At 44.9% G+C, this 27869-nt stretch overlaps 2 protein-coding genes across 2 annotated transcripts; both read left to right on the top strand.

The window, feature by feature from the left end:
• Window positions 1-2047: 2047 nt before the first annotated feature.
• Window positions 2048-5315, top strand: PtA15_5A283 (uncharacterized protein; the record flags this gene model as incomplete). The annotated part of the gene is made up of 5 exons (XM_053169027.1): window positions 2048-2384; window positions 2507-3586; window positions 3667-4544; window positions 4617-4699; window positions 4781-5315. The coding sequence occupies 5 exons, from the start codon at window positions 2048-2050 to the stop codon at window positions 5313-5315; spliced, it is 2913 nt and encodes a 970-aa protein (XP_053020265.1).
• An 18797-nt stretch (window positions 5316-24112) lies between these two features.
• Window positions 24113-26064, top strand: PtA15_5A282 (uncharacterized protein; the record flags this gene model as incomplete). Its single annotated transcript, XM_053169026.1, has 4 exons — window positions 24113-24902; window positions 24988-25276; window positions 25381-25903; window positions 26026-26064. 4 exons carry the CDS (start codon window positions 24113-24115, stop codon window positions 26062-26064), a joined length of 1641 nt encoding a protein of 546 aa, XP_053020264.1.
• Between the last annotated feature and the right edge of the window lie 1805 nt (window positions 26065-27869).

The following is a 27869-nucleotide window of genomic DNA, read 5'->3' as shown; positions in this document are numbered from 1 at the left end:
ATAAGGCCCTGTTTGTTGCAACTAACCGAGTATCATAGATACTGTGTTTTTCGTGACATGTGAAATTTTTAACCGCAAAAATCAAGACTTCATCTGACTTCAGCGTCTTCGTGATGCTTGAATCTTCATACATCCATGGAAGTTGGAATAGTAGGCGTTTAACAGAAGAACTCCATTAAATCAATAAAGCCCACTTTACATAGCAATCTCCCAAACCCATCAAGAATCTGCTGCCCACTCTGAGCCATCGCATACATGCCCGGGCCCAGCATACTTCCCCAGCCCAAGTTGCGGCGGTCAACATGAATGCTCGTACTGATTTGCCTTGCTTGTGCAAGTCAGCTGCGTGTTATTCTTGCGGCTTTCAGCTGCATAAAGCCAAACCATCATAAACGGTTTACCTGCTGATGTCAAAATCAGCAGTACGTGAACTGCCCTACAAGTCCTACATGATATGTACAACATGCAAATGAAAATTTTTCTGGAGCCACCCGTCGATATATCCTGTTGATAGCATGTTCCTCAAAATACAGTTATGCATGCCAGAACTCCCTTAAGTTTGTGTATGTATCCCTGGCTATTATAAGGCCCTTTTGGAGTTGTAGATGGATTGGAGTGTTACAAACGTAAATAAGACTCCATCCGCATGAACTGGATACATATCAACTCCGAGTGGGGGCTTATCTATGGCTGGGATGGGATGGGTTGGTTTTCATGTAAGTAAATATGTATTTAATCAACGGATCGTTGTTGTTGTTCTTTGTATGTATTCGACCTTGGGGATGGAGATGGCTGGATCTCCTGCTCGTGTTCGAAGAACTTCGTCTCCGGTCCACTTCGGCCTTGTGTTAATGCTTTATCATTATTTTATTTTTTGATTGGGGGTGATTTTTGCACTCAAGCAAGCGCTGTTGTGGGCCTATAAAGTCTTTCAGCCCCATCCCGAGCTCCTCCAATCCATTTTTCGCAAACAAACCACTCGAGCGGAGAAGAGAAAGCACTGCCACTGGTGTTTGTGAATAAGATTTTGTTTGCTTCTTTTCTCTATGTAGTCTTCCTCCTCTTGACATCCATCCTCATCCATTCCTCTCCTCTTGACCGTCCTCCTGCGTCCTGCAAAGCTCATACCCAAGCTCGATCACCCTCGACCCCACCATATCCATCTTCCCTGGGGTCAGCGTTCTTATCGAATATGTTAGCTCTTGGCTGACTGGATGCAGCGAGACAAATGTAACCATCGCAGGTTGTTATGTCTGGCCTGATTTAAGATTATGATGGTTGTATGCGTCACTATTTGTATCTCTGCCTTTGGACAGAGGCAGGGTTCCGAGCCGTAGCACCACTCGTTTGTCGTCGTGGTGGTGGTCAGGAAACCTTGATATTTATTTCTATGAGGGGAGCACGATAAGATGAGTCTCTGCAGGCCACTCATCCACCGCATTTCCCATCTTTTCTTTGTCGCATCCAGTCATCTCGCCAGCTCCCTCTGACTTGTCGATACCGCTCCAAGACTCTCATCCTCTCATCCTCTCCTCCCCATCCCATATCAGAGCTTATCAGACCGGCAAGGGTGACTATTCCTGCTGCAGTCGAGACTCGAGGCACAACATATTTATGGTGTATGTAAATTTCACTGTCCGCGCCTGAAGATTGGCCTCCTGAGTTGCGGGCCATGTATCCTTAGCCTCCCCCTCCCCTCCTGCGCAGTGGGATGTATGTATGTTCTGCCTCAGCCTGCCTCGCCATGAGAAGAGATTCTTTCTGGACTCCCTAGAAATCACCACCCACATAAATACCATCTCTCTCGGTTAAACCAATCTCGAGGCTTGCCCCCCTGTCCAGCCTGGACAACCCACTCGAAGTGCTTTCTCTCCAATCCCTTTCTGTTTGTTTTGCTCTTGATCCACCAATGATCGCTTGGCTTTATCCTTCTTAATCTTAATCGCCCACGACCTCAAACTCATTCCGATGTCTGATTAACTCTTCTGTGGTGTGTGTCTGTACAAAAACCCTACAGGTCGTCGAGGAATTTGCGTGACCACGCGTAATGCCTACGTCTGCAGCTGCTATCCGAACCCGATCATGCCAGCCCACAGACAGCCAGCCACCCAGCAACAACCACCCACACGCTTGTCCCAACCACTACCAGGCCCATCCAGGACAGGACGAACAGCTTCAATCTGACTCAACCAGATCGACTCATGAACCGAACGACATCCATCATCCTCACATGACTCCCTCAGCTGGATTCCTCAACCATCCTTACCCATTCCCTCTCGACCACCCGTCGGATACTCCCTATCATCCCCATGATAACCATCTGATTCTCTCGCCCTCCGATCAGAGGTGTATGATGGCCCCACCCGGTGAGATCGCCCCAGAACGTAAGTTTAAAAAAAAAACATCAAAAAAAAATATAAACCCCTCACTCCGATCACCGCTTTCATTCCAATTGACCGTCTTACTGACCCCAGTTTGCTGTTTCCATGTGCATATTTTTGTTAAGCATCCTCAGATACCTTTTTTGCTTCACACAAAGCTCATCGCTCTTTCCGAGGCGTAGTTGAAAAATTTCATCAAAACCCTCAGAACTCTCAATTCGATCAACCCTTTGATTCAACCCAATGGACTCAGTGGCCACCCCAAAATGGCCATGCGAATCCGACGAGCGCCTTGGATAAACGCCAAGACGTGGATCCACAACCGTCAACTGGTCCGGACTCTGCTCCCAAGAGTCAAGCCATCCACCAACCAACTGCCCCGTATCGTACACGCTCCCTCGTCCATCGTCTCGTCAATCAACCCGATCCTGCTGAATCCAAACCCCCAGGCCAACTTTCCGATTCTTCGACTGCCCAACCATTTTTTTATGACTGTCTTTCTTCCTCTCAATTTGGCTCATCTCGCTCAGCCGGCCATTTGAACTCAACCTCGATTGGCTCTGCTCAGGATCTCCGATCAGTGCTGAACAAGGACGAGCACCCAGCGGATTCCCGACGGATCCAGTCTACCTTCGACTCTCATCGTAGTAAGGATGGACTTCCGAGTAACAGTCATCACCTTTTGAACAGCCCTGAGCTCAAGACCGCCCAGATCAACCAAAACCCCCGGGATAGCGTGATCCACGATACGCAAGGCAATCAACCCCAGGCAGGCACGGGTACAGACTCACAACCCCAACCAAATACTAATCAGTTGACCCAACATGCCTTGAAGTCTACCAGGGCTACTGCCCCTAAACGAACAACCCCCCAAAAAGGCAAGGCAAGCTCGAATCACCACTTGGAGCCTAACTCTGCCGACCAGCCAAATCATCCACCCTCCGAAGATGCGGCTTCAATCCTTTTGACCTTATCTCGCCACGAACCCCCAAAGCATGGGATGTCTCTTAGACGTGGCCGTGGTGGCGCTAGCTCGCGTGCTGATTCCCAGCCAAACGATCCATCTGATCCAACACCACAGCTACCCCCAACCCCCAACGAGCCTAGGTATAGAACTCGGAGTCAAATGAATGAGGAGGCTCAACTAGACGATCAACGCTTCCACCCAAACCCACCCTCAGTCCCAATCTCTTCCCAACATCCTGGTTAGCCCTCCAACCATTTACCTCTTGATCAGTTTCTGTCTTTGATTGTCACTTTGCTAAATGGTTGTTCGGATTTACAGACGGCCACCATCTCGTCGATTCCTCCGGTATCGGTAACGGCCAATCTCATTCTGTGCCGTCCAGTCTTGGCTATGGATTCCCGACGGGTCACAATCAAAGTTTAATATCGGTATCCGCCTCAACTAGCGCCTCTACTTGTACCTCACGTTCCAACACTGGTGATGGGTCGGCACTTAATATTACCCCTGGGCAGGAGTCGACTTTCTCTCTTTACAGCCTAGTTAGTAAACCGCAAACCAGTTTTAACGGGCGATTTCACTTCAAGACATCCGCAGTCTCTACTCCAATGAGTATGACACATTTCAGTGCTGCCACTTCATTGGTTCATGGTAGTGGTGCCATGATGGATGATGACGCCAAGAGCTCCTTTTCGATTTCTACTCAAGCAACCAGTCTGATCTCTCCGCCCGGATTCTTCACCCGTCGAACGTTCCCTCCAGAGGTCCCGATCGACCCCCACTTTCCACGCCTTTATCGATCATTCTATGTATCCAGTGCTTTTGGGGACCGAGAACCAATCAAGTCACAGGCCGAGTCCTACAAAATTCGGGTTATGAAGACTCCCCCAAACAGTAATTTCAACACTCCTGCGCATGGATATCTTGATTTATACACCCCTCGTTACGTCAAAGGCGTCGGTGCCGAAAAGCTGGGCCTATGCTGCATCTGTGCTGAACCAAAAGATCGAGGAGGTCGGGACACAGAGTTGTGGCTCAAGATGAAAGTTAGCAGCTATTCGTATCATCTGAGCTTTTTTCACGGCATCAACAACGCCGACGGCTTGCCATTTTCGCCACCGGTCGAAATCAGGCTTGTCAAACGCTGTCATGTGGCAGCAAACGAAAAACTCGAGTTGAAAGAAGGTCGATGTCACCAGGTAAATAACTTCCCTCTAATATATCATGATGCTCGATTGGCTGCTGATATCATTACATCCCTCCATGATCAGTGTAACAAGTGGGTCCCGATGGAAGGAGTCAAGATGCAAGAAGTCAAAGTGCCCGAGCTCTTTTGGTGGAAGCATGCTAAAAGGTTCGTTCTTTACAAACTAATCTTATTTGCCGCAGTCGATCAGGATGTCATATTGACAAGCTTTGGTGGCTTGAAAATCAGTTGCCACAAGTCACGCCTGGCTGGTGAATGTCATGTCCATATACCAGATGAAGTTTTCGATCTGGTTACCCGACAGCAGCCTTACAATGGCTCTGGTGGCTACTTGCCCGTTTCATCATGTTCGACACCCTACTCCTACTACGGCTCGAATGACTCGCCCTATGCTTCTCGTTATCATCCCGCCTCACCTGCGCCGACGTGTGCTTCGAGTGTGTCCCAGTCAGGTGGAAGCAGAGTTCATCCTTCAGTTGCCGCTCAACGGGCTAGTGCCGGCCGTGTTTACAAGCGGAAAGCCAGCAGCAGTAGTCTCAGCGGCAAACGGAGAGCTGATAGTATCGCTGGCGATCCTTCTGATTCCCCTCAAGGATCTAACTGGCAGCCTTTGTCGCACTCCGTCGGTACCGCGGGCTCGATCAATTCAACCCAGTCTATCCACCAGCATTTCGCCCAACAACCGCAATCTCCAACGCCCACTCAGCCAGCGCATCTTATCCCCCACGGACGCAAGACTCGTCGGTCTAATATGTTGAGCTAGCTAGTCCGCCACCATCAAAAGACTCCTCACCTGTCAATAAAAATCAAAAGCCTATCGATGCAACAATTTAATAGAAATCCTTCGAGTTGGCCGATCAAAAACCACCCGCTTGACTAAGAAAGACAAATCGCTTGCTGTCTGCTACCGCCGCTTGGGATTCTCGGATGCTTAAAAGAGTAGCACCAGGACCATTTAACGCGCGCTCATCAACCAACCCCAACCTCATTTCTCCTTCATCGCCATCCTCCTTTTTTTTTGACTTACGCTCAAAAAAAATCCAGCAGATCATCTCTATCTGCACCAAAATAGTTACTCAGCAATAATCCAAAACACTGAAAAAAACACGAAAAATAATGACAAAAAATAGAATGTATGAGAAAGAAAGTATGAAGAGAAAAAGCAGCTTGTTTGTTTGTTGTTGACAACTAACAGCGTTTTACGCATGCGTCGTGGCCGCATGAAGCCGAAAGAAAAGTATTTCTATAGAAGGTTTTACCAATGATTAGCTTGAGCTTGCTATGTTTCTTGTCTCCCTTCCCCCATACACTGCTGTACCCCCCCTCTCTCTCTCCATATACAAGTCCATCCCCCGCTGCCGTCACACCCTTCTTCTCTTCTCACCCTCCAAAGAAAAAAGAAGCCGTGAATAATTTAATGTGTTGTTTCCCGCTTCCCAAGACATTAAGAATAGTTATCTATTTAAGTGTATGGTTCTGGGCGTGTCTGTGCGTGCTTGTGTGTTTATCTGTCTGTGGAGAAGGTGTCGAGCCTACTACTCTGTAGCCCCTTTGTGCGCACTGAGGCCTGGTCCACTTTTGAGGATGGGCTCTTTCGCGATGACATGTTCATTCTAAACAGCCATCACTTTTCACGGTAGTTACTACTACCTATAAATTAATACATTACCAATGCTGTTGTATATGTTCACATAACATCTTTGATAAGAATATCTGCAAGCAATCAGGGTCTCTCACATTTATTTCCATAAATCAGCTGGTGTTGGCTCTTACCAGAAAAAAAAACAATTGCACATCAAGACATGTGGCAATGGTATTTTTATTGACTGTAGGACTGTTATTCAGGCTCCAAAAGCAAGGCAAGTACAGTTTATTCCCTGAGCTGAAATTATTAGATTAGTGGTCCAAAGATAGTAGATTATCATTATGACTTGCCACTGGCCTGTAATGCTCATTGCAAGAATGGGTAGTTGCTTTTTCAGTTACTTTCTGTTTTTCAGGATTAACCTTTTAGATTCATAAGCTGGATAATAGAGGGAACTTAGGGGAACTTGTTTTACCATATGAGAAAAAAAATCAAACTTTACAAGACTTGTACTGCAGCTGTATGAGGAAAAACAAAAGCAAAAATCAGTTACTTTACTAAGTGGTTAAAGTAACTGAAAATTGGACATGGAATTAACAATTGGTAATCATTGTATCAAAATGAAAAAAACCAATGGAGAAAATTTATGGCCCCGTTTGGAGCCAATATAATCCAGGTGATATATGAGTTTTTTTGCATGACATCCTATGTGACATCTGATCAGGTCCGCCAAAACTTGATCAGATGTCACAAGTTTCCAGATTATATCGCGCAATTATATTGGCTCCAAATGGGGCCTATGTCTTGTTCATCTAGCTGATGAAAATAATTATATATGGTTCATAATTTCTGCACTTACTACCAGAAAAACTTGCTCAACTGCTAGCAGTTGACATGCAGGTTACTGCTGTGGAACTGCTGCTCTAGCTCCACTCAAACACGCATAATTAAAGCTTTTTCTGCACAACAACTGTGCATTGAAGCTTGGTCAACAGTAAGCCTTGAAAAAGGCTTGTGTAATACCACAAGCTTGCTTGGAGCTCTGGCATGTCAACTACTTGCAGTTGCTTGACTTTTTCTGGCAGTAATTATCCTTTGGATTGGTGGTTATATAAGCTTGAAGTGGTCTGGTGGGTCTCATGTGATTAACAGTATGGCCCTGTTACCTGGACAGGATAAAGTAAAGGTTGGTTTTGAGTGGCAGGCCCTGTGTAGTACATGGAGCTCTAATGTTGGGCTATGTCTTCTGTACTGTTTTTGTGTTTCTTTGCTTATAAGGATCATGTGTGCCGGAGAAAGCTAGAATAATATGCGTCTGTAGCTTTGTTTCCTTTTTTTTCTTAGGCGACAATATCTGCTTCGAGTGGCATCAAAACTGTTTGTGAATCCACCCCCAAATGTAGGTGGTCAAGTTATATGTACATAGACCGCTCAACATCCAACTTAGCTAACTCCCTCTGCAGGAGGGGGGATAGGGGGGGATACCGTCCAACAGGGACCCTCCTCCGGTCAGCGCAATGCGACCAGTGTTGTACCTACGAGTAGGAGGGAGGGATAGGTTACATAGGCTCAACATTCAGCTGAGCTTCTTCAATTTCGTCGAGAAGCTGGTGCGCAGACGGGGGACCCTGCGCCGAGCGCTTTCCGCGCGAGCGGGTCAGACTTTGGCAAGCTCGGGGCGCAACTTTTGCTTCCGGTCGGCCTCGCGGCTCCGGCCATTCAGCTGCATGATAGAATGCCACTTCGCTTTGCAGGCGGTGATCCGTCTCGTGAAGCGTCACCCTCCCTCCGACGAAAGTCAGGAGGAGGGTAGAGGGGCTCTGTCAGTGTTACGTTCGACGCTGTTGTCATACAAACATGCACAACTTTTTACCTAACCGACTTTGGTTGTGGAGTCAAGCCAGACATCGACCGTGGCTATCGACACCGGAGACCAGCCCCATTCAGTCGCGACCCAGCGGCCTTCGTTCCCGACATACATATTCTTAACTTGCAGAGCTACGCCCCCTGATGGAGTCGAGGACCAAATCAATTTTTCATCACATGTCAAAGTAGCTCAGAGAGAAAGGGAGATCTGCTCTCGGTGAGACTACATACTTTGTTAAACTTCTTTCGAGAAACCAGGCGTTTGTTGACCAAATTTCACAACTCTGGCTACCACGGCCATAGCTACGCTCGTTAGCAACACCGTCTTCGGAAGCTATGCTGGCAAGAAACCAACTACATGGAAAATAGGTATAAAGTATTAGGATTGGATTTTTATTTGTGACTCTCATATATTTTCTTGACAGATTTGTTTGAGTAACCCAGGATCTTTCACACCATCAGGTCAGACATAGCAAACTGCAATTTGCAACCCATTGTAAATACTCTCTTCATAACCTGACTTTATCAGAACTCACAGCATCATATAGTATAGATACCTCATATGCTTTACTCATCATCACCTTTGTAGTTCCACCGCTTGTTACAACGACATAGATTGGTTCTTATACTCCAAAAAAATTGATGTGAAAGTATGAGACTCAAGTTTCCAATTGTTCTCATGATCAATTTTTTTGCTTTCAGTTACCCCAGAGTTGGTCTGGCAGTCGATCCGGCGCGATCAACAACGGCAGTAAGTCATACCATTCTTTTGCGTTATTTTGTCCTTTTCGTTCTTCTGTCTTTTGCGTTATTCTCTTTTGCACGAAGATTTCAAGCGACAGGACTGATGCATGGTGTTAGCCCTATGTACGAGCAAAACCGAAGAGTACAGGGTATAATCCTAATCCAAGGATAGAGATGCAGGCTGATTGTAGCCCTCTTGCTGGCCTCCCTATGCTCAAAACTAAATCGATTTCTTTGACAATCAATCCCAACCCGGAATCTCTAAGCCCTTTTGTCTATCAAGCTAATGAGAAGATTGATATATTGGCAGCTGCTGTGGCCAAGAAGCAAAACAATGTGAGGGTTCTTTTTCACTTTCCTTATGATGTGACAGGAGTTTATGCTAAGTGCTAACAAAAAAACATGTTGGTCTTCTTACAAGAGTCCAGCCACTTGCAATTCATCATGGACCCTAGCCTCAATCTCAACATTATTGACTCTCTTTATCTTCTTAAATTGAATCATCAAAGCACAAAAACAAAAGTTAAACTTTAATTTTTATAAGGACATCATGGAAAATTTTATGAATGAAAATCAATTTCAAACAACTACAAGTGATTTTCATGCTTTTCTTGCCAAAAATGCTGGACAGTTCCCTATGCTGAGGTCACATGGCCATCTTCAACCCAAAACCTCATGTTACAACATGTTTGCTTTGAGGTCTGTTGCCATGTATCAGGGATCAGCCCAATCCAATAGCCCAGTTCATGTTGGGCCACAACCAGCAAAATTTTATTAAAATCAACTGTGTTTAACATCAGTTCTTGCTGAAAATCAAAATCCCACAGCCATTTTAAGGCTATTTAATCTCCCAAATTTCTCAACCAGCAACTTCAATTTTAGTTGGGGACTTGAAATGCCCCAACATGAACTGGGATAATACATGTATCAGTATTTATTGATACTGGAGTTGTTTCCTGTTCAATACATTGGATTGGTCTTGTATTGGAGGAAAAAAATGTTGGAATATATGCTTCAAGCCCCATTTTGAGTGGCCAAGCTATATGATCTAATATCCAAAAATCACCAGTAAGACCAACTGTGTGTTTAGCTCAGTGGTATAAGAGCAGCTCTCATGAATGTAGAAGGTCATGGGTTCAAATCCCACAACATACAATTATTTTCACCTGAGTAATTTCAACACATTATCAGTACGGATGCTCTCAGTGAATTGAATTAAAGTTGTCTAAACCCTGTGAATAATTTATATTCATGCTTCCATATGCATATGCAATATTCGATTTCATAATTGTTATGCATTAATCATTATCTATGATGCATGGCAAACATACATGATTTGCATATGCAATATTCATAGTTTGTTCATGGTGCATGAAGCAAGGGGGTGTGTTGGAATATATGCTTCAAGCCCCATTTGAAATAGGGAGTATCAAATGTAAGGAATACACAACTAGAAACCAGTCAATTAGCCAAAAATAGAATTTGTCACATGTGGATCCCAAGATGGAGCAGCTGAAGGACCAATAGCATTTAAAAAAGATGGGTTTTTTCAAACCCATCAATTACATAATGGTAGATTTGTTATTTTATACACCCTCATACACAGTTATAGAAATTTGTGTATTGGGTCACCAATACAGCACAGAATTGGTTCTATTTTTGGGGTTGGATGTTGGATCTAGTCCACATTGCCCAGATTTTTTTCAATACAATACAATACATGGTATGGTATCTGTTTTGGATGGAATACACTGCATCAAATTATTTGGTATTTGAAAAACAATGAAAGACATAGTATTGGCAAATAATCATATTTTATTGTTTCATTTTGACATGTCTGCTGGTTCCACCAGCCTGATATTTTGGAATTAGATCAAAGTTAATTCAGCTGTGCATGAACACATGTTGCCTACATAAATGTGACATACAGTGCCAAATTCAACTGTCAGGTGCCTTCAATGATGAAACAAATACAGTACATGTATTTAAATAAGCCATGTATTTCATATACATATTTGTATTGTATTTTTATACCCTCACACTTCTTAAAGGTCAACTGTATTAGCTGAGTCAATAACTTGGCCAACATCTAAAAATTCTCTGCAGGAGGTTCTGCGCACAACTATGTGGTACCTCCTCCACCACTTCTGTCCCCCAATCTCTGCTTTGAGGTTAGCAAATGATTGCCTTGTATTGGCTTCCATCTCCCCCCTCAACCATCAGCCCTAATAGGAATAAAGCACGGCTGTGGCTTGAAAGGAAATAAGAATTGTTGACCTAGGATGATTTCCTTAGCCCATTTCACCAAACACAACAACTTCTTGTACACACAAACCATCCCCAAAGCTCAACCTCATTTACCCTTTCTACATTGCAGGTAAAGCCCCCCATGGTACAGATCTTGAAGGAAATTTTCTGCAACACTAGATAAATTTTCTGGTAGGATATTGATCATGGATCCTGTTTCAATCATGGCCCACATCAAAAGGTGCTCAATCCACATGTTTGCGTAAGACAGCAGGCAAGACAGTGTAGAAGAAGGTAACAAGGAAGTGGAACCCGTAGGCTTGTTGTGACACTAGTTTATATCTTGACTGCAAAACCTGTCACAGGTCTTTGCAGATATACCATTTAGTTTAATTTCCTCCCTTTGAAATGTAATTATCAGTTTCTCTGAGTTCACTCTCCAGCAGGTTATGACTCATGAGCCTCTTGCTGGAGTAGCTCAAAGCTCCGCTGTTGTAGTTGTTGCGGCTGCCGTTTTCTCCCCTGACTCTCTCAACCCTCCCATCACAGGTGATATAGCCACCATCTCTATCAAGGTCTGAGCCCATTGACCTCCTTGCTACCTCCTTTGGTTGCCTCCAATTGTTGGAGCTACTGCAGGTGGTTTCACCACCTCTGGCCCAGCTTTTGCAGCCAGAATAGGATCCAAGCCCATCCTCTCCACTTGATCATCAAGGAAAACCTCCCCCATCTGAACGCACTTGACATCACAGGCCACCACTGGCAGCTTCCATACCATCCCTCTGACAACTCCCATTTTATTCCTTTCTTCCACCTCTTTTCATTTAGAAGAGGACTTCCCTGCTCCAAATTGGCTCTGTACTACATACAGCAGAGCCTTTCCAACCACTTGCTGCCAATCCAGCCAAAAGAACTCCCCTCCCCAAGAAATTACCTTAACTGTGTCCCTATTTGCCTCAAATTCAGAGCATTGATTCTGCATATGACCAACCTCCTTTCAGCAGTTGCACATAGGCAGACCTTGTTTCCAATTCTGCATTCCTGCCGCCTGGCCATTTGTTTGAGTGATAGGAGCTGAGGCCATTGATCCCGTTGCTGCTGGCTTTTCCTTTGGCGGCTTATGTGCAGCCTCATGCATTAACAGCTTCAGATCCTTCAATTTATCCATCATCTCACTCACATCCTTGTCTCAGGAGCCTGCATAGTCAACACTGGCTTGGCACCCACATCTCCTTGGCTGTCATCCATGATTTCCAGGACCTTGAGCCCTGCTTTGATGGCTGATTGTAGAATCTTCATAGTGGGTATTGGATTTGGAACTACCATCTGCACTGTTATCATCTGAAACTTTTTGTTGAGTCTAAGAAGAACCTTTTACATAAAGGCCTGTAAAGGCCCAATTAAATCCCTTAAGGAAAGTCTGTTTTTTTGCTCCCAGATTGGCTGAAACTATTTCATTCTTCTCCAAGTAGCTCAGGGCTTGATAAAAGCTTGTGATGTACTCCATGTACTCCACCTACTGCTGCATGTTCTAAAGCCACTTTTTCCAGGTCAACTTTGCATTATTGAGGCCCTTGGTCTTCACATTGCTCAATTATCTCCTCCTTAAGCTTGGACAAATCCTTAAACTCAAACCCTTTCATTTCCTTGCCTTCCAGGAAAACGTTCACCACCTGATTCTTTGTACCTGTTGAACAAGTTTAATTGTACCACTGGTGGTTCAAACCGTTTGCTGAAGTACTCCACATCCTCCGTCAAAAACTTGAGATGTGGATAATCCTGCAGCCGTATATTAGCTCCAGTTGCCAAAAGCAACCTTGGTTTTTGCTCATTGTCCTCCATGATCTTGTCTTTTTGTATACCAGAGCTATGCCATACATTGCGCTAGATGTTCCTACTCCTGGATCCATTTTTCCAGTGGTTGCATAGAAATAAAGGCTGGTCTTGGTAAGAAATTTTCAAGTCATCCATTCTTCAAGAATACTGTTCACAGGAGACAAAACAAACAAAAACCCCACCACCTAAAAATCCATCCAACACATTCAGAAGAGAAAAATAACAAACAGATATGAACATTGAAAAGGAAAGAAAACCCCTGCTGTGTGCGGCAGAGAAAATCCTGATATGTCTTGATGCCAGTGTGCATGCCACACTGATTGATATTGAGCCTAATCAAAGGCCCATGAATGAACATTGAAAAGCGCTGAGAATCTTGCAAACCTGTGGTGCAAGACTCAAAAGTGGTTGTGAAACCCTTTTGCTGAATGGTGAAGCGGATGATGGAGGTGCAAAACTCTGCCCTTCTGCTATCAGATAACAAGACCCAACAAGGCAAGATTGGCAAGTTTTAAACAATTGATAGGTCTGGTCTGGTTCCAGATGAAGCTGGATGACAGTTATGTGATAGAGGTGAGAGTTTATGATGAGTGAAAAGGGTGAAAGTTGACTTGATGGTGCTGGTGGGGATTGAACACAGGTCCCCAAGAGGGTGATATATAGAGTTGAGAAGAGTGCCTAGGCTGAGAAGGGTATATGTCTCAGTCGGGAGTTGAACCGGGAGCTGGGTAACTTGTGACAGGCATGTGATATGTCAACCAAGAGATATGAGAGTTTGAGAATATGAGAGTGAGCTCAGTGGTTATTGCAGATGAAGAGGTGGTATGAGAGGCATATAATGGGTAAGTATGATGATGGCTATGGGTGGTATCTGTATAACTGGTGGGTACTGAGCTGCGGAAAAAACAACTGGGGGGGAGAGAGCTCCTTATATAGATAAATTTGAGGGATTTGAGCTACAAGGGGGACCCTGGATGAGGGATTTTAGCTGGTGGGCTGCGTACAAGTGGTGTCAGAAGATACTAAATACAGGCAAAAATTGGGGTGAGAAATAAAAGATGATGTCATACTAATGCAAGGAGTGCATAAACAAACACTATGAAAAAAACTCAAGAAACTGCTGTCAGTTGACATGCTACTTGAGTCCATTCATAGTTGACACCAGTCCCATACAAATGAATTCCAGGAATATTTGGAAGTTGCTCAACTTGATTTTAGTGCATATTGCACTTGAATGAGGTATACAAAACAGAAGACTCTGAGCCCTCAGGCAAACACTCAGCTGGGACACCCAAGGTTTGCCAAGCCAGCTGGGCAGCCCAGCCCCTCCAGCCTAAGCCATATTTTGTATACACAGGGTTGATGATGTAATAACGGCCCTTGTCATGAGTTTTCCATAACACAGTACTCAACCAGGAGGGATCCCTCCCAGTTGAATTGATAATACACAACAGTTGACCGGGAGGGATCCCTCCTGGTCAACAACTACATACCCCAGCTGACCGGATTCCTCCCAGTCAACAGCTATTCACAACCGTTGATTGGGAGGAATGGCTCCTGGTTGATGAATCTATACTCTAGTTGAACAGGAGGAATCAACAGCTATTTGCAACAGTTGACCGGGAGGAATCCCTTCCGGTCAACAACTGTACACACTTGTTGACTGGCCTCCCAGTCGACTGTTGCAAATAGCTGTCAACCGGGAGGGATTCCTCCCGGTTGACTAGTGTATAGATTCATTGAAAGGGAGGGATTCCACCCGGTAAAATAGTCTGTATAATCATCAACCAGAAAGCATTCCTCCTGATTGAATAGAGTACATAGTCATTGACCGGGAGGTGCGTATAGAATCCCTCCCAGTAAATTACAGTACATAGTCATCGACCGGGAGGAATCAGTTGACTAGTGTGTATAGTCATTGACTGGGAGGCATTCCGCCTGGTTGGCTAGAGTATACAGTCTTTGGCCGGGAGGGATTCCTCCTGGTTGACTATTGCAAATAGCTGTCAACCAGAAGGCATTCCTCCCCGTCAACTAGAGTACATAGTCATTGACCGGGAGGAATCCCTCCTGGTTGACTAGAGTACATAGTCATTGTGACCGGGAGGAATCCCTCCCAGTCAACTAGTTTGTACAGTCATTGACCGGGAGGCATTCCACCCAGTCGACTAGACTATATATTCATCAAACAGGAGGGATTCCTCCCAGTCGACTAGTGTATATAATCATTGACTGGAAGGCATTCCTCCCAATCAACCGGGAGGAATCCCTCTTGTTCAACTAGTGTGTATAGTCATCATACGGGAGGCATTCTGCCCGGTCAACTAGTAATGCCTCCCAGTTGACTAGAGTACAGATTCATTGACCGGGAGGGATTCCTCCTGGTCAAATGTTGTGAATAGCTGTTGACAGGGAGGGATTCTCCTGGTAAACACGTTTTTATATAGTTGTTGACCAATTTTTATGGTTCTTGGCCGGGAGGGATTCCTCCTGGTTGACACTGTTGTATATGGTCGTTGGCCGGGAGGGATTCCTCCTGGTTGACATACGTACGCGTGCATGTATGCCCTTGATGGCCAAGAGAGATTCCTCCTGGTTGACATGGGTGTGTATCCTTGTTGACATGGAGGGATTCCTCCCAAGGGTTGGTTGACAAGGGCTTGTATGTATGTATGTATGTATGTGTATGTACATACATCCCCTTGTTGGTGAAAATTGAGCAGTACTGTGCAGGTGTTGAGGTACATGCTTGACACATGCAAAGACTGTGCACAAGTCCAACACTGAACTACTGTCTGAGCCAAAGCTCCCTATGTTTTTTTAAAGCTGAGCTACTCCGTGATAAATCATGGAATAAACCTGGATGAACTTGAAGTCTGAACCTGGATTGCACATGTCACACTTTCTTGAGTTTTTTTCACAGTGAAAGCAGGGAAATGTTAAATACAGGGGTGCCTCATGCAAGGGGTGCATAAAGGGTGTCAGACTAATGCAAGGAGTGCAGAAATGGGGTCAGACAACTACATACAGCTGCAAGGGGTGCATAAACAAAGCAGGGACATGTCAAATACAGGGGAAATGGGGTTAGTCCCCTGCATATGCAGTGGAGATAAGAGGGATAGAAAAGAGTTTGTGTTTGGCTGGGGCTGTTTATGTGTATACCTGGGAAAGGTGAATTGAGGGGTGTGACAGGTTGATGACTGGGGATGGCCCCAAGAGGGTGTAACTTCCAATACAGCAGGGTTCCAGTGACACTTGAAGAACCTGGGACTGAATTTCTGAGTAAATAAGTCCAAAAACTATTTAAAAAAAATAAGGAAGTAAGAAAAACAGCACAAACTAGGAGATAGAAAAGTCAATAAAGAAAAAAACCCTGAGACAGATGGCTATCTGTAGAAAAACAACTAAGATTTGAGAGGTGACAAGCTGTAGAGTTGAGCTGAGTGTATGAGATTGAGGATTAGTTGTTGGAAGCCAATGGAAAGAGAGACAACAATCAATAAAACCAACCCTGGAAGAAAATGAGCACAACTGTAGACTAAGAAGAGAGTGCACAAAGCGCTGAATACAGACAACTGATGAGAAATAGAATGGAGTTAGTATGATGAGGGAGAATGTGATTGAAGAGCAGATTGTGGAAATGTGGGTTCACATTTCTCACCAAGTGGGAAGCTAAACAGGCAATCCTAGCTAAAGCTTCACAGATACTTGTCAAAGGATCAATTGAAGTGTTGATCTTGAAGAGTTCTTGAGGTTTTGATCTTGGTTGATGAGAGGCAGAGAGCGGATCAACAAGAAGATGAGATTGAGTGGAAGGGAAAGATGAGTAAAGTTAGAAGTCAATGAGGTATCCAATTGCAATCTCAAGGAAAAATGGGAGAGATTAGGTTTCAGTTGATGAGATTGAGTTTGCCAAGCACAACACACTTTGCAACACAGGATTGAAATCTTGGACTGATAGCATGGGACGGCACCAGATGTCACAAGTTGAGGCAAGTTTCAACAAAACTTCCAGTGGTGAATAGGGGTAAAATTGGCCGTAGAATCCATTTCTGAGTTACATTTGGTGGTATCTTGAGGCCTAGGGTGATTAAATATATGTATGAGAAAAAACTTTTGATTTTTCACTTTTCCGTCTACCACAGTGGCGTCACCAGTTTGATCACTATTGTAAGACTCAAAAGTGATTGTGAAACACTTTTTCTGGGGGATGATGGAGGTGAAAAAAATCTTCCCTTCTGGATTTCAGCTAGCAAGAACCACCAAGCTGGCAAGCTTGGCAAGTTTTGATCAAGTGATAGATCTAGTCTGTTCCAGATGAAGTTTTTTGATGACAGGTATGTGAAATGTTAGATTGAGGATGTGTGGAGAAGTGAAAGGTGAATTGATATTTTAGGTGAGGGTTGAACTCAGTTCCTTGAGATTGGGGGTATATAGAGTTGAAAGGGGTGCCTAGATTTGGCACAATGAGCCAGATCTGAACCAAGGACTGGAAAAATTGTGGAATTTATATGAAATGTGAATGCTGATGCCACTACACAGGGACAATGGTACGGAGAAATTCTGCAAGCAATAGATATGATATTATGAGAGTGATTTCAATGGTTATTGGCAATTGCAGATAATAAGGTTTGTTATGGGATTTTATAATGTGTAATGGTGATAACAAGTGTTATGGGTGGTGTCTGTATCACTGGGGAGTACTGAAATGAAGACATCAGGTGAAATCAAGTAACAATTGCTGCTACTTTTTTTGATGATTGGCTTGAATTAAAGCTGATGCGGGATGTAAAGGTGTTGATGTGAAAAAATGGATGGTGGGAGCATGTTGAGTGCTCTTTATCATCTCCTTACAGGTTGTATGCATGTTTCACCTGTAGTTCTTTTGATAACCAGGTTTAAAACACATACACGTGATTCACCCCTGGTTATCAAAATAACCAGCAATAAAACATGTTACAATAACCAGTGCCTTTGCAAAATTGGTGTTACTAGTACCATTAGCGTTGGGGGGTGTTAATTTAAAGCTATAAATTGATAATGATAATATTCTATTGATAAGTCTGTTGAGCGAGGCTACCAGACTTATGTGATGTGTATATACAAAGGTGAATAATGATAAGATAATAAGATGATAATAAGATGATAGAAAGGAGAAGATACAACTGGGCCGCTGGACTGGTCTATTTATACTAATATTGGTGGGTGTGAACTTGTCTGGAGGGTCCACCTCTCCTATTGAAGCATTTGAGAATGCTTGCTCTTTCAGTGAGCTTTACCCTCTTCAGCCTGTACTTCCCAAGTGTTACTCGTCTCCCGTTGGTCACTGAGTGCTCAGCAAGCATTGCTTTTCTCTTTTGCGCATTCAACCTGAATGCTCCTTTGACGTTGTCTGCTAATATCCTTGCATTTGCGTCTATAAGATCAGAAAGCTCCTTGCTTGAGCATTTCACCTGTTGAGCTGCTTTTTGCTTGCTGTATTGCTTTCGTCAATGGCTTAGTGCTATCTTCACATGCTCAGCATGCTCAAGGGCCTGTAGTTTGGGTAGCTGGGGGTCATTGATCTATAGTTTGGCTTCCCAAATCCCCATTACTTTCTGTGACATATCATGTGTGACATCTGCTGATGATTGGGTCAAGAGCATACACAGACTAGCTGAGGCCTGTTGCTCAACAGGGGGATCATCCCAAGGTTGCTACATTACTCTACAGGCCCAGTTGTTGTAGATTCAAGTTGCAACCCACCATTGCAACTGTGCAACTGGTGGGTAGATCATTGGACTTAGGCTGATTTCACCTGTAATATAGTGACATTATATTTTTCCTTGTGCATATAGACAAATGTGAGGGATTTTAGCTACCAGGGGGCCCTGGTCAGGATATTTCAGCTGGCCTGAACAGGCGGTTAACAGAATTTAGCTGGTCTAGACAGGGGTATGAGACATTTTGGCTGGTGAGAGTAGATACAAGTGATGTCATAATATGACAGGAGTACATAAATTAAATACGCAGTAGAGCTTCATAAAAGCTTCTCAAAGCACCATGTGGATTCAGTGAGTGCATAAATGAATTCTGAGGATGCAGAGTCAATGTAAGATGATGTCATAATATGGAAATATTACAATACTTAATCATACTATGTAATGACTGTAGGCTGAGGGAGAGATGTATGTTTGTATGTTTGTATCCTGTGATGTGTATAGGCATAATGCTGTGTTTATTGACTTGAGGCTGGTGACTGGGTGTTTGACTGCATGATGGGCGTCCTGAGGAGTACAATGGGGGTTAAATTCCAATCTGGGAGGGTTTCAGTGAAGCTTACAGTAGTTAATAGGAGTTAAATTGGCATTTGGATCCATTTCTGAGGTTGATTTGACAGTATCTTGAGGCCTAGTATGAGTAAAGATATAGTAAGAGGAAAAAAAAAAATTGGTTTTCCACTTTGCTGTATACCACATCTTAAATCTTGGTCCACTAAATCTGCACTAAAATTTTCATCCCGCCACATGCATGTACCTGTCTGAAATCCACACCAGAAATCATCTCATCTGTGAAAATCCATAAAATATTATGTGTCCTGTGGGAGCTGAACCCATTTCTCCTATGTACATTTCACGTGTACTAACCATGGGTACCTGTGCACTCCAACAGTTACCTGCTCACATGTGCATAGTACCCGCCAATGGGAATTAGGTGCCAGCTTTAGCTGGAAAACTGGAAATTTGTGCCTGGGTACCTGCCTGAATTTCTGCCCAGACTGGATGCCTGCACAAATGGTGAAACAGATACAATACAATCAGTGGTGGGCAGATACATTATCAATTTGGATGACTCTGCCTGTAATTTAACCTCAACAGTTACCAAACAATGGTGGCTGAGTTATGTTACCAAATTTGCATAATTGGATAATGCAGTTTCTGTTACAATAACATAAAGATGAACAATTGGTACCTGTTGGGGGGTACCCCGCACTGCTTGGCAGGTACCCCTTGCACCCGCCGCGCACCCGTCCGGTGTAAGACTCAAAAGTGGTTGTGAAACCCTTTTGCTGAATGGAGAAGGGGATGATGGAGGTGCAAACTCTGCCCTTCTATACTATCAGATAACAAGACCCACCAAGCTAAGCTTGGCAAGTTTTAATCAAGTGATAGGTCTGGTCTAGTTCCAGATGAAGTTGTTTGATGACAGGTATGTGAGAGTTGAGAGGGTTTATGATGACAGAAAGCGTGAAAAGTTGACTTGATGTTTCCGGTGGGGGTTGAACACAGGTCCTCAAGAGGGTGATATAAGAAGTTAAGAGGAGTGTCTGGACTGAGAAGGGTATATGTCTCAGTCGGGAGTTGAACCAAGAACCGGGTAACTTGTGACAGGTGTGTGATATGCAACCAGGAGATATAAGAGTATGAGAATATGAGAGTGAGCTCAGTGGTTATTGCAGATAAGAGGGGTGATATGGTATGTTATAAAAGTGTAAGGGTGATGATAATGGCTAATGGGTGATATCTGTATAACTGGTGGGTACTGAACTGAGGGAAAAACAACTGGGGGGAGGAGAGAGCTCCTTATATAGACAAATGTGAGGGATTTTAGCTACAAGGGGGACCCTGGATGAGGGATTTTAGCTGGTGGGCTGCGTACAAGTGGTGTCAGAATGATACTAAATACAGGCAGAAAGTAGGGTGAGAAATGAAAGATGATGTCATACTAATGCAAGGAGTGCATAGGTTGTGACAGATTGATGACTGGGGCTGGCCGTGTCCATGAGGGTCCAAGAGGGTGTAACTTCCAATCCAGTGGGGTTCCAGTGATGCTTCCAGTGGTGACTAGGGGTAAAATTGGCCGTAGAATCCATTTTTGAGGTCCATTTGGTGGTATCTTGAGGCCTAGGTTGAGTAAATATATGTATGAGAAAAAACTTTTGATTTTTCACTTTTCCGTCTACCACACCGGCGGTACCGGGTGTGGTATGAGGTGCCAGTTTTTTTGAAAAAAGAGGTGCGGTACCCGGGTACCTCCCAGAGATACCACCCCCGCAGCTGGGTAGCCTGTGATAGAGATGGTTGATTTGAATCTGGATACCCGCTTGTGTTTGGGTATCCAAGGCCATTTCTTCCCAATTCCTGACATCCACATACGCTGGCAGATGCCTCCGTGTGTGAGCCAATACCTGCGCGGATATGTACTGGTCGGAAATTGAGAGCTCCCCCGGGGTTGGGGTCCCAAGGGCTGGAAAGCGGTTTTGGAGTTGCGCAGCTGCGGCTCACATGGCGCCTGTCCTGTCCTTTTGCGTGGACCCAATGTTTTTTCCTGTCTGTTTGCACGCAAACGGACAGGACCCAATGTTTTGTCCTGTCTGTTTGCGTGCAAACGGACAGGACGCTGATGTCTTTCCTGTCTGTTGAAAAATACAAAAAATGGAACAAGGGGTACCTGCCAAAAGTACCACCAGTACCCTCCAAGCGGTGCCGGGTGCGGTGTGAGGTGTTGGTTTTTGCAAAAAAATGAGCAGGTACCCGAGTCTCAATTGTTCATCTTTACAATAACAGGTATTGTAATGTTTATAGTGGGCCGTTTGTCAGCCCTTGACTACCCTGACGGGTGCGCAAGGGGCTAACACCCATTATTAAGTACAAATAGAAAAGTCAAAGCGCGCTCCAAAGATAAGAAAGTGCGCCCAAGACAACATAGAAAGGTAAATTAGCATATAATGACCTAGTATATACAAAAATCCATACAATGTTAGTCCAATAGAGGTTCCCTTTATAGCATAGCTTGAGAAAGCCAGACTTCTCATCTGTGGAGTTCATACAACTGCGGAAGGTTAAACCATTCATATATAATCCTAGAATCCAAGTGTTGAGAAGACCTTTTTCTCTTCAGATTTCCAGATACCAAGCCCACCAACATTGTAGCCAACTTACGTTATAAGTAGTCTACGATTGGGGCTTATCTATACCAAGATCCTTAGTTTGCGTCTCCTTCTATCAACCTTCTTCCCTTCCAACCTCAACTCCTCATTCCCCTTCCATCAGTCCTATCCCGCCTCTCCTCCATTGTATCTAGAGATGGCACTTGGCACCCGCCGGCGGGTACCCACCACACTTCAGCACATAATTCTATGCGCTTGCAGGTACCCATTGCGTGCATGCAGCTCCCTGCATGTATTTTTAATAAAATGGAACCCCTGGCATCCGCCGTGGTTACCTGCAGGCGCATAGAATTATGTGCTGAATTGTGACGGGTACCCGCCGGCGGGTGCCAAGTGCCCTCTCTAATTGTATCCGTACCCCTTGCCAACTCCGTTAAGACAGAGTAAGTAGTTCATCTTCAGATCAGTAATCAAATACCCCAGAGAACCCCTTTTTCCAGTGGTCTGCCAGACCTGGTAGCATTTGCTCTACCAGCCTCCCGTGCTACGGGGCGGTTTTCATCTCTGTATATCCTCACTTTTGGTACTTGTAAAAGTACTTTCTATTCGACGGACTACCACAGAAGAGGTACCCACCGACACCGTTATCCAAGGCTCAAAAAATGTGCCTGAGTCTAGTTGCAACGTTGTAAATGCTGCGCTGCGCTAAAAAAAGCGGTCATTTAGCGCAGCGCAGCGGTCACATGGCTACATCCCAGAGGCAAGTAGCGGAAGCTGTTGAAAAAACCGCTGCGCTACTTGCTACGCGCAGCGGTTGACCGCTACCCACCCAGGGCAATTAGCAATAGCGCAGCGGAAGTGGAAATCCGCTGCGCTATCTGCTAATTTAGCGGATAGCGGAATTTAACTGCATGTTAAACCTCTTTTAACATGATTTAGACCATTTTCTTTCTTCTTTTTCAAACCGCTGCGCTACTGCTGTAGCGCAGCGGTTCAGAGCTATGTGACCGCTTTTTTTAGCGCGCTAAAATTATCTTTTTTTTTCCCAGAAAAACAAAAAGCGGTTAGCGCAGCGGTCTGGCCGCTGCGCGCAGCGGCACAAAAAACCGCTGCGCTAACCGCTTTGCTGCGCTAAAAGCAGCGCAGCTGTTACAACGTTGCTAGTTGGTAAGGGGTTGGTTAGGTCCTTTGCAGCTTTTGTGTATGTTGTGCTTCCAAATCCCTCCCCAGTAGGGGATAGCCAGTCCCCTATGCGGCTATCCTTGCCCTAACTATTACGGAGTGTGCTTTGGCAAACACTTATAACGGCCTGTGCTTTGGCACACTCCTATAACAAAGTGTGCTTTGGCACACTCCTATAACAAAGTGTGCTTTGGCACACTGTTGCAGGGGACACAAGATGAAGAACCAAAGCTCACGGCTGACAGGCCAGTGACACTTTGTGAGTGAGAAAAAGATGATTTGAATTCACCAAGAGGAAAACTACTGCAGTAATCTAGTGTGGACTAAATACAAGATTACTGGTGTTTTGATTGAAGCATACAACCTATGATATATAAGCATATGTGTATCCCAACACACACTCCTACAACAGAGTGTGCTTTGGCACACTCCTATTATGGAGTGTGCCACTCATTTAAATACCCCAGGAACTGCCAAGCGGCAGCAATGCTCAGGTGCTCCAGGGTCCCTAGGGTTGGTGATACATACATATGTACATACATAGCTGTACTTGGACCTGGACACCTTACAGGGATAGCGGTACAGCAGTTCCGAGAAAGCTTGCGCTTCTGGACCTGCGATTTTGCCCCCCAAACTCGACTTCAGCCACCTGTATTGCCTCCTGTATGGCCGTTGCCATACAGGAACATGCATTCGGTGCAAAAGCTATCTTTGTGATAGCTAGCTTTTAGCTTTGGAGAGTGGCACCGTTGGACTCCTCGTCAAATTTCGAGTCCAGCGGTCCTCCGCTCCCCTGCGCCCGTGGGGCATGACCAGGCATCAGGCTGCCCAGTCAGGCCCCTCAGCCCTGTATAACCCGGGCTGTCTAGAATACAGGGGGGATGTGGCTGAAGTTGAAGTCGAGTTCGGGGGGCAGAATCGCAGGTCCGGAAACGCAAGCTTTCTCGGAACTGCTGTATGGCCGGACCATGTATGGTTTCATGAGGTTTCATGTTGAGCCATTGATTGCTCCTGCTCGGGTGTCTCCAACAAAACCCAAAACATTTAATTAGCCCATTCCTTGAGGTTGCCTTGTTGCTCTCTTTTGCCGTATCCAACCTGTAAAAAGGACCTCTGGCGTCTTGTCCTGAGCTTTCATACACAAGACGTCTGGTTTATGCAAATAGGACGATTGTTGCCGGTATAGTGTGGCGGCAGGGTTTATGCATATCGGCACCACACTGGATTATGCATGTCGATATTCAATTTGCTCGGCAAATGTTTTCCAACCGGGCCCAGGCCGCCACGCGCCTGCCCGCTGCAATTTACTGTTTTCACGCCGTCATCCAGCGACATGGCAGTCATCAACTCCACCTCTCAAATCGCCAACAAGGTCACCCGGTCGAAAGTCTCCAAGAGTCTCAAACGTGACAAGGCCCAGGCGAAACTAACTCGGCGAGTTGCGCAAAAGAAGGCCGAAGCAGCCGACCCCTCACTTCGCGAAGCTCGACTGAAAGCAAACGTTCCTCGGACGATCGAAGGAACGAAAGAATGGCTTGGCGACGATGGCGATGACGAGCGGATGCTCCCGGTGAAGGTCGAATATTTACCGCAGACGGAGGAAGGCGCTGATGGAGCCGAACCGGGATTGGACAACGTGCATTTTGACATGGGCAGACTTCATGATCTCTTTTCACCCTACATGAACGAAGAGATCCCTCCTGCTGTTCCTGCAGATGCGCCCCCAAATCCGCCTGAAGATTCGCACCCAGAACAAGGCACCAGCCAACCCGAACCTACTGCGCCACCGGAACAGCAGCCACGCACATTGATCACAACCTCGCCGAGACCCTCAGAATTCACCCTGGCATTCATGCACGAGCTTGGTGGCCTGTTTGGGGGATCGAGGAACTGCGACATTATACCTAGAAAGACGAAACGATTCGAACTTACTCGTGTTTGTCGTTGGGCCTGTGAGCGAGGTTACGCAAGCCTGGTTGTCATTGGCGAAGCTCATGGTGGCCGTAATCGGAGTGGTCCAAGTATGTTACATCCAATTCCAACTAGAAATGATTTGCTAAAATTTGTTTGCCCTACAATCCCTCTCTGGACTACATCGTTTTCTAGCGCACATGACGATTTCCAGATTACCCTACGGTCCTACTGCCTCCTTCAGGATGACCAGTATCGTCCCGAGTAAGGCTATCCCCGGACACGCCAAACCCACGTCACATTTCCCTGAACTTGTCCTCTCCAACTTCTCGACTCCGCTCGGTTTGAGCATCGGAACTCTTCTGCAATCCGTCTTCCCCCCTCTCCCCGAACTTGAGGGGCGACAGGTCGTGAGCATGCAAAACCAAAGAGATTTTGTATTTTTCCGCAGATACCGATATGTCTTTGCTGAACGAGAAAAGGTGTAAGTTCACGTGGCTTTGACTTGCACCTCCACATGGCGATTGCTGATGTAGATCACTTTTCTGCTCCATTGTGCTGATGATGACTTTCGCTGACAAACCCAAGATTTTTAAAGGAGGGAGATGAAACCATTAGGACTCGACTTCAAGAAATCGGACCCCGATTTACGTTGAAAGTGAGATGGTTGAAGCGGGGTACTCTAGCTGGCGGATTGAACCAGAATGTCTTGCCAGGTCAGATAGGCCGAGAGAGAAAACTAGGAGAGCTGGAAAGACAGCAAGAAGCAAGCAGAGCGGGGCGGCGACGCCAAGAAAGAAGTAAAGATACGGGCAACCTAGCCACTTCCTCCAACGTTGCAACCACCGATATGTCAGCGCCCACGACATCCACAGCAGCAACTAATACTCCAGCTTCTCGTCCAACATCTTCCAAGAAGAGGAAGCAAAAATCTAAAACATCTGCCGGGATCGAAGAGAAGTTCCTAAGGGGAGAGCGATCCGATTCCGAAGACCCTGAAACCTCGGAGAAACCCAGGAAAAGTGGAGGGCTAAATGAATTCATGAAAAATGTCAAACAGCGGGCTAGTCAAGGTCGCAATACCAGCCGTGAATTGGAGTGGGAATGGAAGGTCTGTTTCGACCTACCTCTTTTCTCTTTACTCACCATTTCCTCCGTATGGCCAACAACACCTCGGCTCACCTCTGATCTTCTTTCCATCTTTCCTGTCGTTTTTGATCATCTATCTCACAGCCGAACATGGGAGTATCTCGTCGAAAATTCTTCCTCTGAAAATGTAGCTTTCCCGATCAAGACTATATGGTCTTCCTCATACCGACAGTCGATCATATCTCCCCTGACTATTTGTAACGATTGTATCTCCTTTTTTTAAAAAAAAAAAAAATCTCCTGCTATTCTCTCACGAAAATTCCTTCAAATACATTTTCCAAGCACAATGGTTGATGATGGCACTGGTAGGGAAGGCTCTCTGGGTATGCTGCTTGTCTGACGTTCAACTACTTCTGACCTTATTGAACCAGACCTAATAACTAAGCATATCCCTTGATTCAAGGAAAACACTACAGTTCAAGACAAAGTTGTTGGTCCTATCAATAAATACACTCAAAAGTAACCAGTGACTTTGTGGGATAATATGTTTGGGTCCAAGCTCAGAGGAAGCCAAACCACTGATATTGATGAATTGACAAAACATGTGAGATAATAAGAAAAGTGGATGACTTCCTGTTGAATCTGCAGCCCCTGCAGATGTTGATACAGAGCCAAAAACAGAACTTTGCTTTCTCGGAAATGTATTCCCAGGGGTTCCACATCTGGCTTTGCAGGCTCTGTATATCTTGACGGAAAATCCCTGGAAAATCCTCCACTGATTTGTCCACGTAGTTTGAATTTCTATGCCAATCATGATACCTGAATAGAAAACTTCCCATGGGATTTATAGGCATTTCAAATCCTTGAATTACGTACCTGCAACCATCACTTATGGAAAAAATGATAATGTGCTCTTAAACATGATAATCATTCATGTACTTCATGTGCACTGGTTTCATTTCTGATAGGCCTGCAATTTTGGATTTACAGTGGAATGGTGGCATTGACAGCCCTGTTAGCAATGGTGCAACAAACCCAATACATGTATTGTATATGCATATACATTGTATTGGATTTCTCTGCAAATACAAAATGACTTGGTTTATTTGTATTGAATTGCCCCCCCCCCCCAATACAATACAATACAGTCTAAATAAAATGTATTGACCAAGCCAATCCAAAAGATATTACATATGGGGGGGCAATACAAAATGTGAAAAATACAGCCTATTGTATTGGATGAGCAATACAATACAAATACAATGTATATGCAATACAATATGATGCAATACAGAGGAAAACAATGTGAGACTAGAACATGGTGATGGTGATGAGAGAAAGAACCTGAGGCATACCTGCGAGGAGTCAAGTGAAGATGATGTGAGTTTACGAATAGAAAACAATAGAAGATGAATAAGGTACAACATATGAAAATAGGTTGAACTAAATACATCAAAATAGGTTTCTACAGTATCATCACTAGGTCTGCTCCGGTGGTGGCGCCGCTATGTGCCTCAATACCCCCCCTCTCTCATTGCCGGTGAATGTTGAGATTGGCAATCACTTGAAGATGTTTCTGCCTTCCTAGTGCCTTTGTGCACATGTCAGCCTTCATTTTCTGTGTCGAAATGTAATTAATGTGTATGAGACCTGTATCGTTTACTTCGCGCAGCCAATGGTATATTATGTCTATATGTTTTGATTGCTGTTGGAAGATTGGATTGGTTGCCAACGCGATTGCGCTTTGATTGTTGACAAAAATTTCAAACTTGCGGTCGAATTTGATTGATAAGCTGGTGAAAAGATATTTGAGCCAAACCGATTCTTGAACTCCTTTGAAAAGCGCCCGGTACTCCGCTTCCGTAGTTGACGTTGACACTGTTTGCTGCTTCTTTGATTGCCAAGAGAGTAGATTTCCTCCAAAAAGTGTTACGTAACCCGAGTATGACCAACGATCGTTGGTGCAATTCGCGAAATCAGCATCGGTG

The sequence above is a fragment of the Puccinia triticina genome, chromosome 5A, assembly GCF_026914185.1.
Source record: "Puccinia triticina chromosome 5A, complete sequence".
In the NCBI taxonomy this organism is placed as follows: domain Eukaryota; kingdom Fungi; phylum Basidiomycota; class Pucciniomycetes; order Pucciniales; family Pucciniaceae; genus Puccinia; species Puccinia triticina.
The sequence above is the reverse complement of the archived record's forward strand: the minus strand, read 5'-3'. Positions and strand labels throughout refer to the sequence as shown.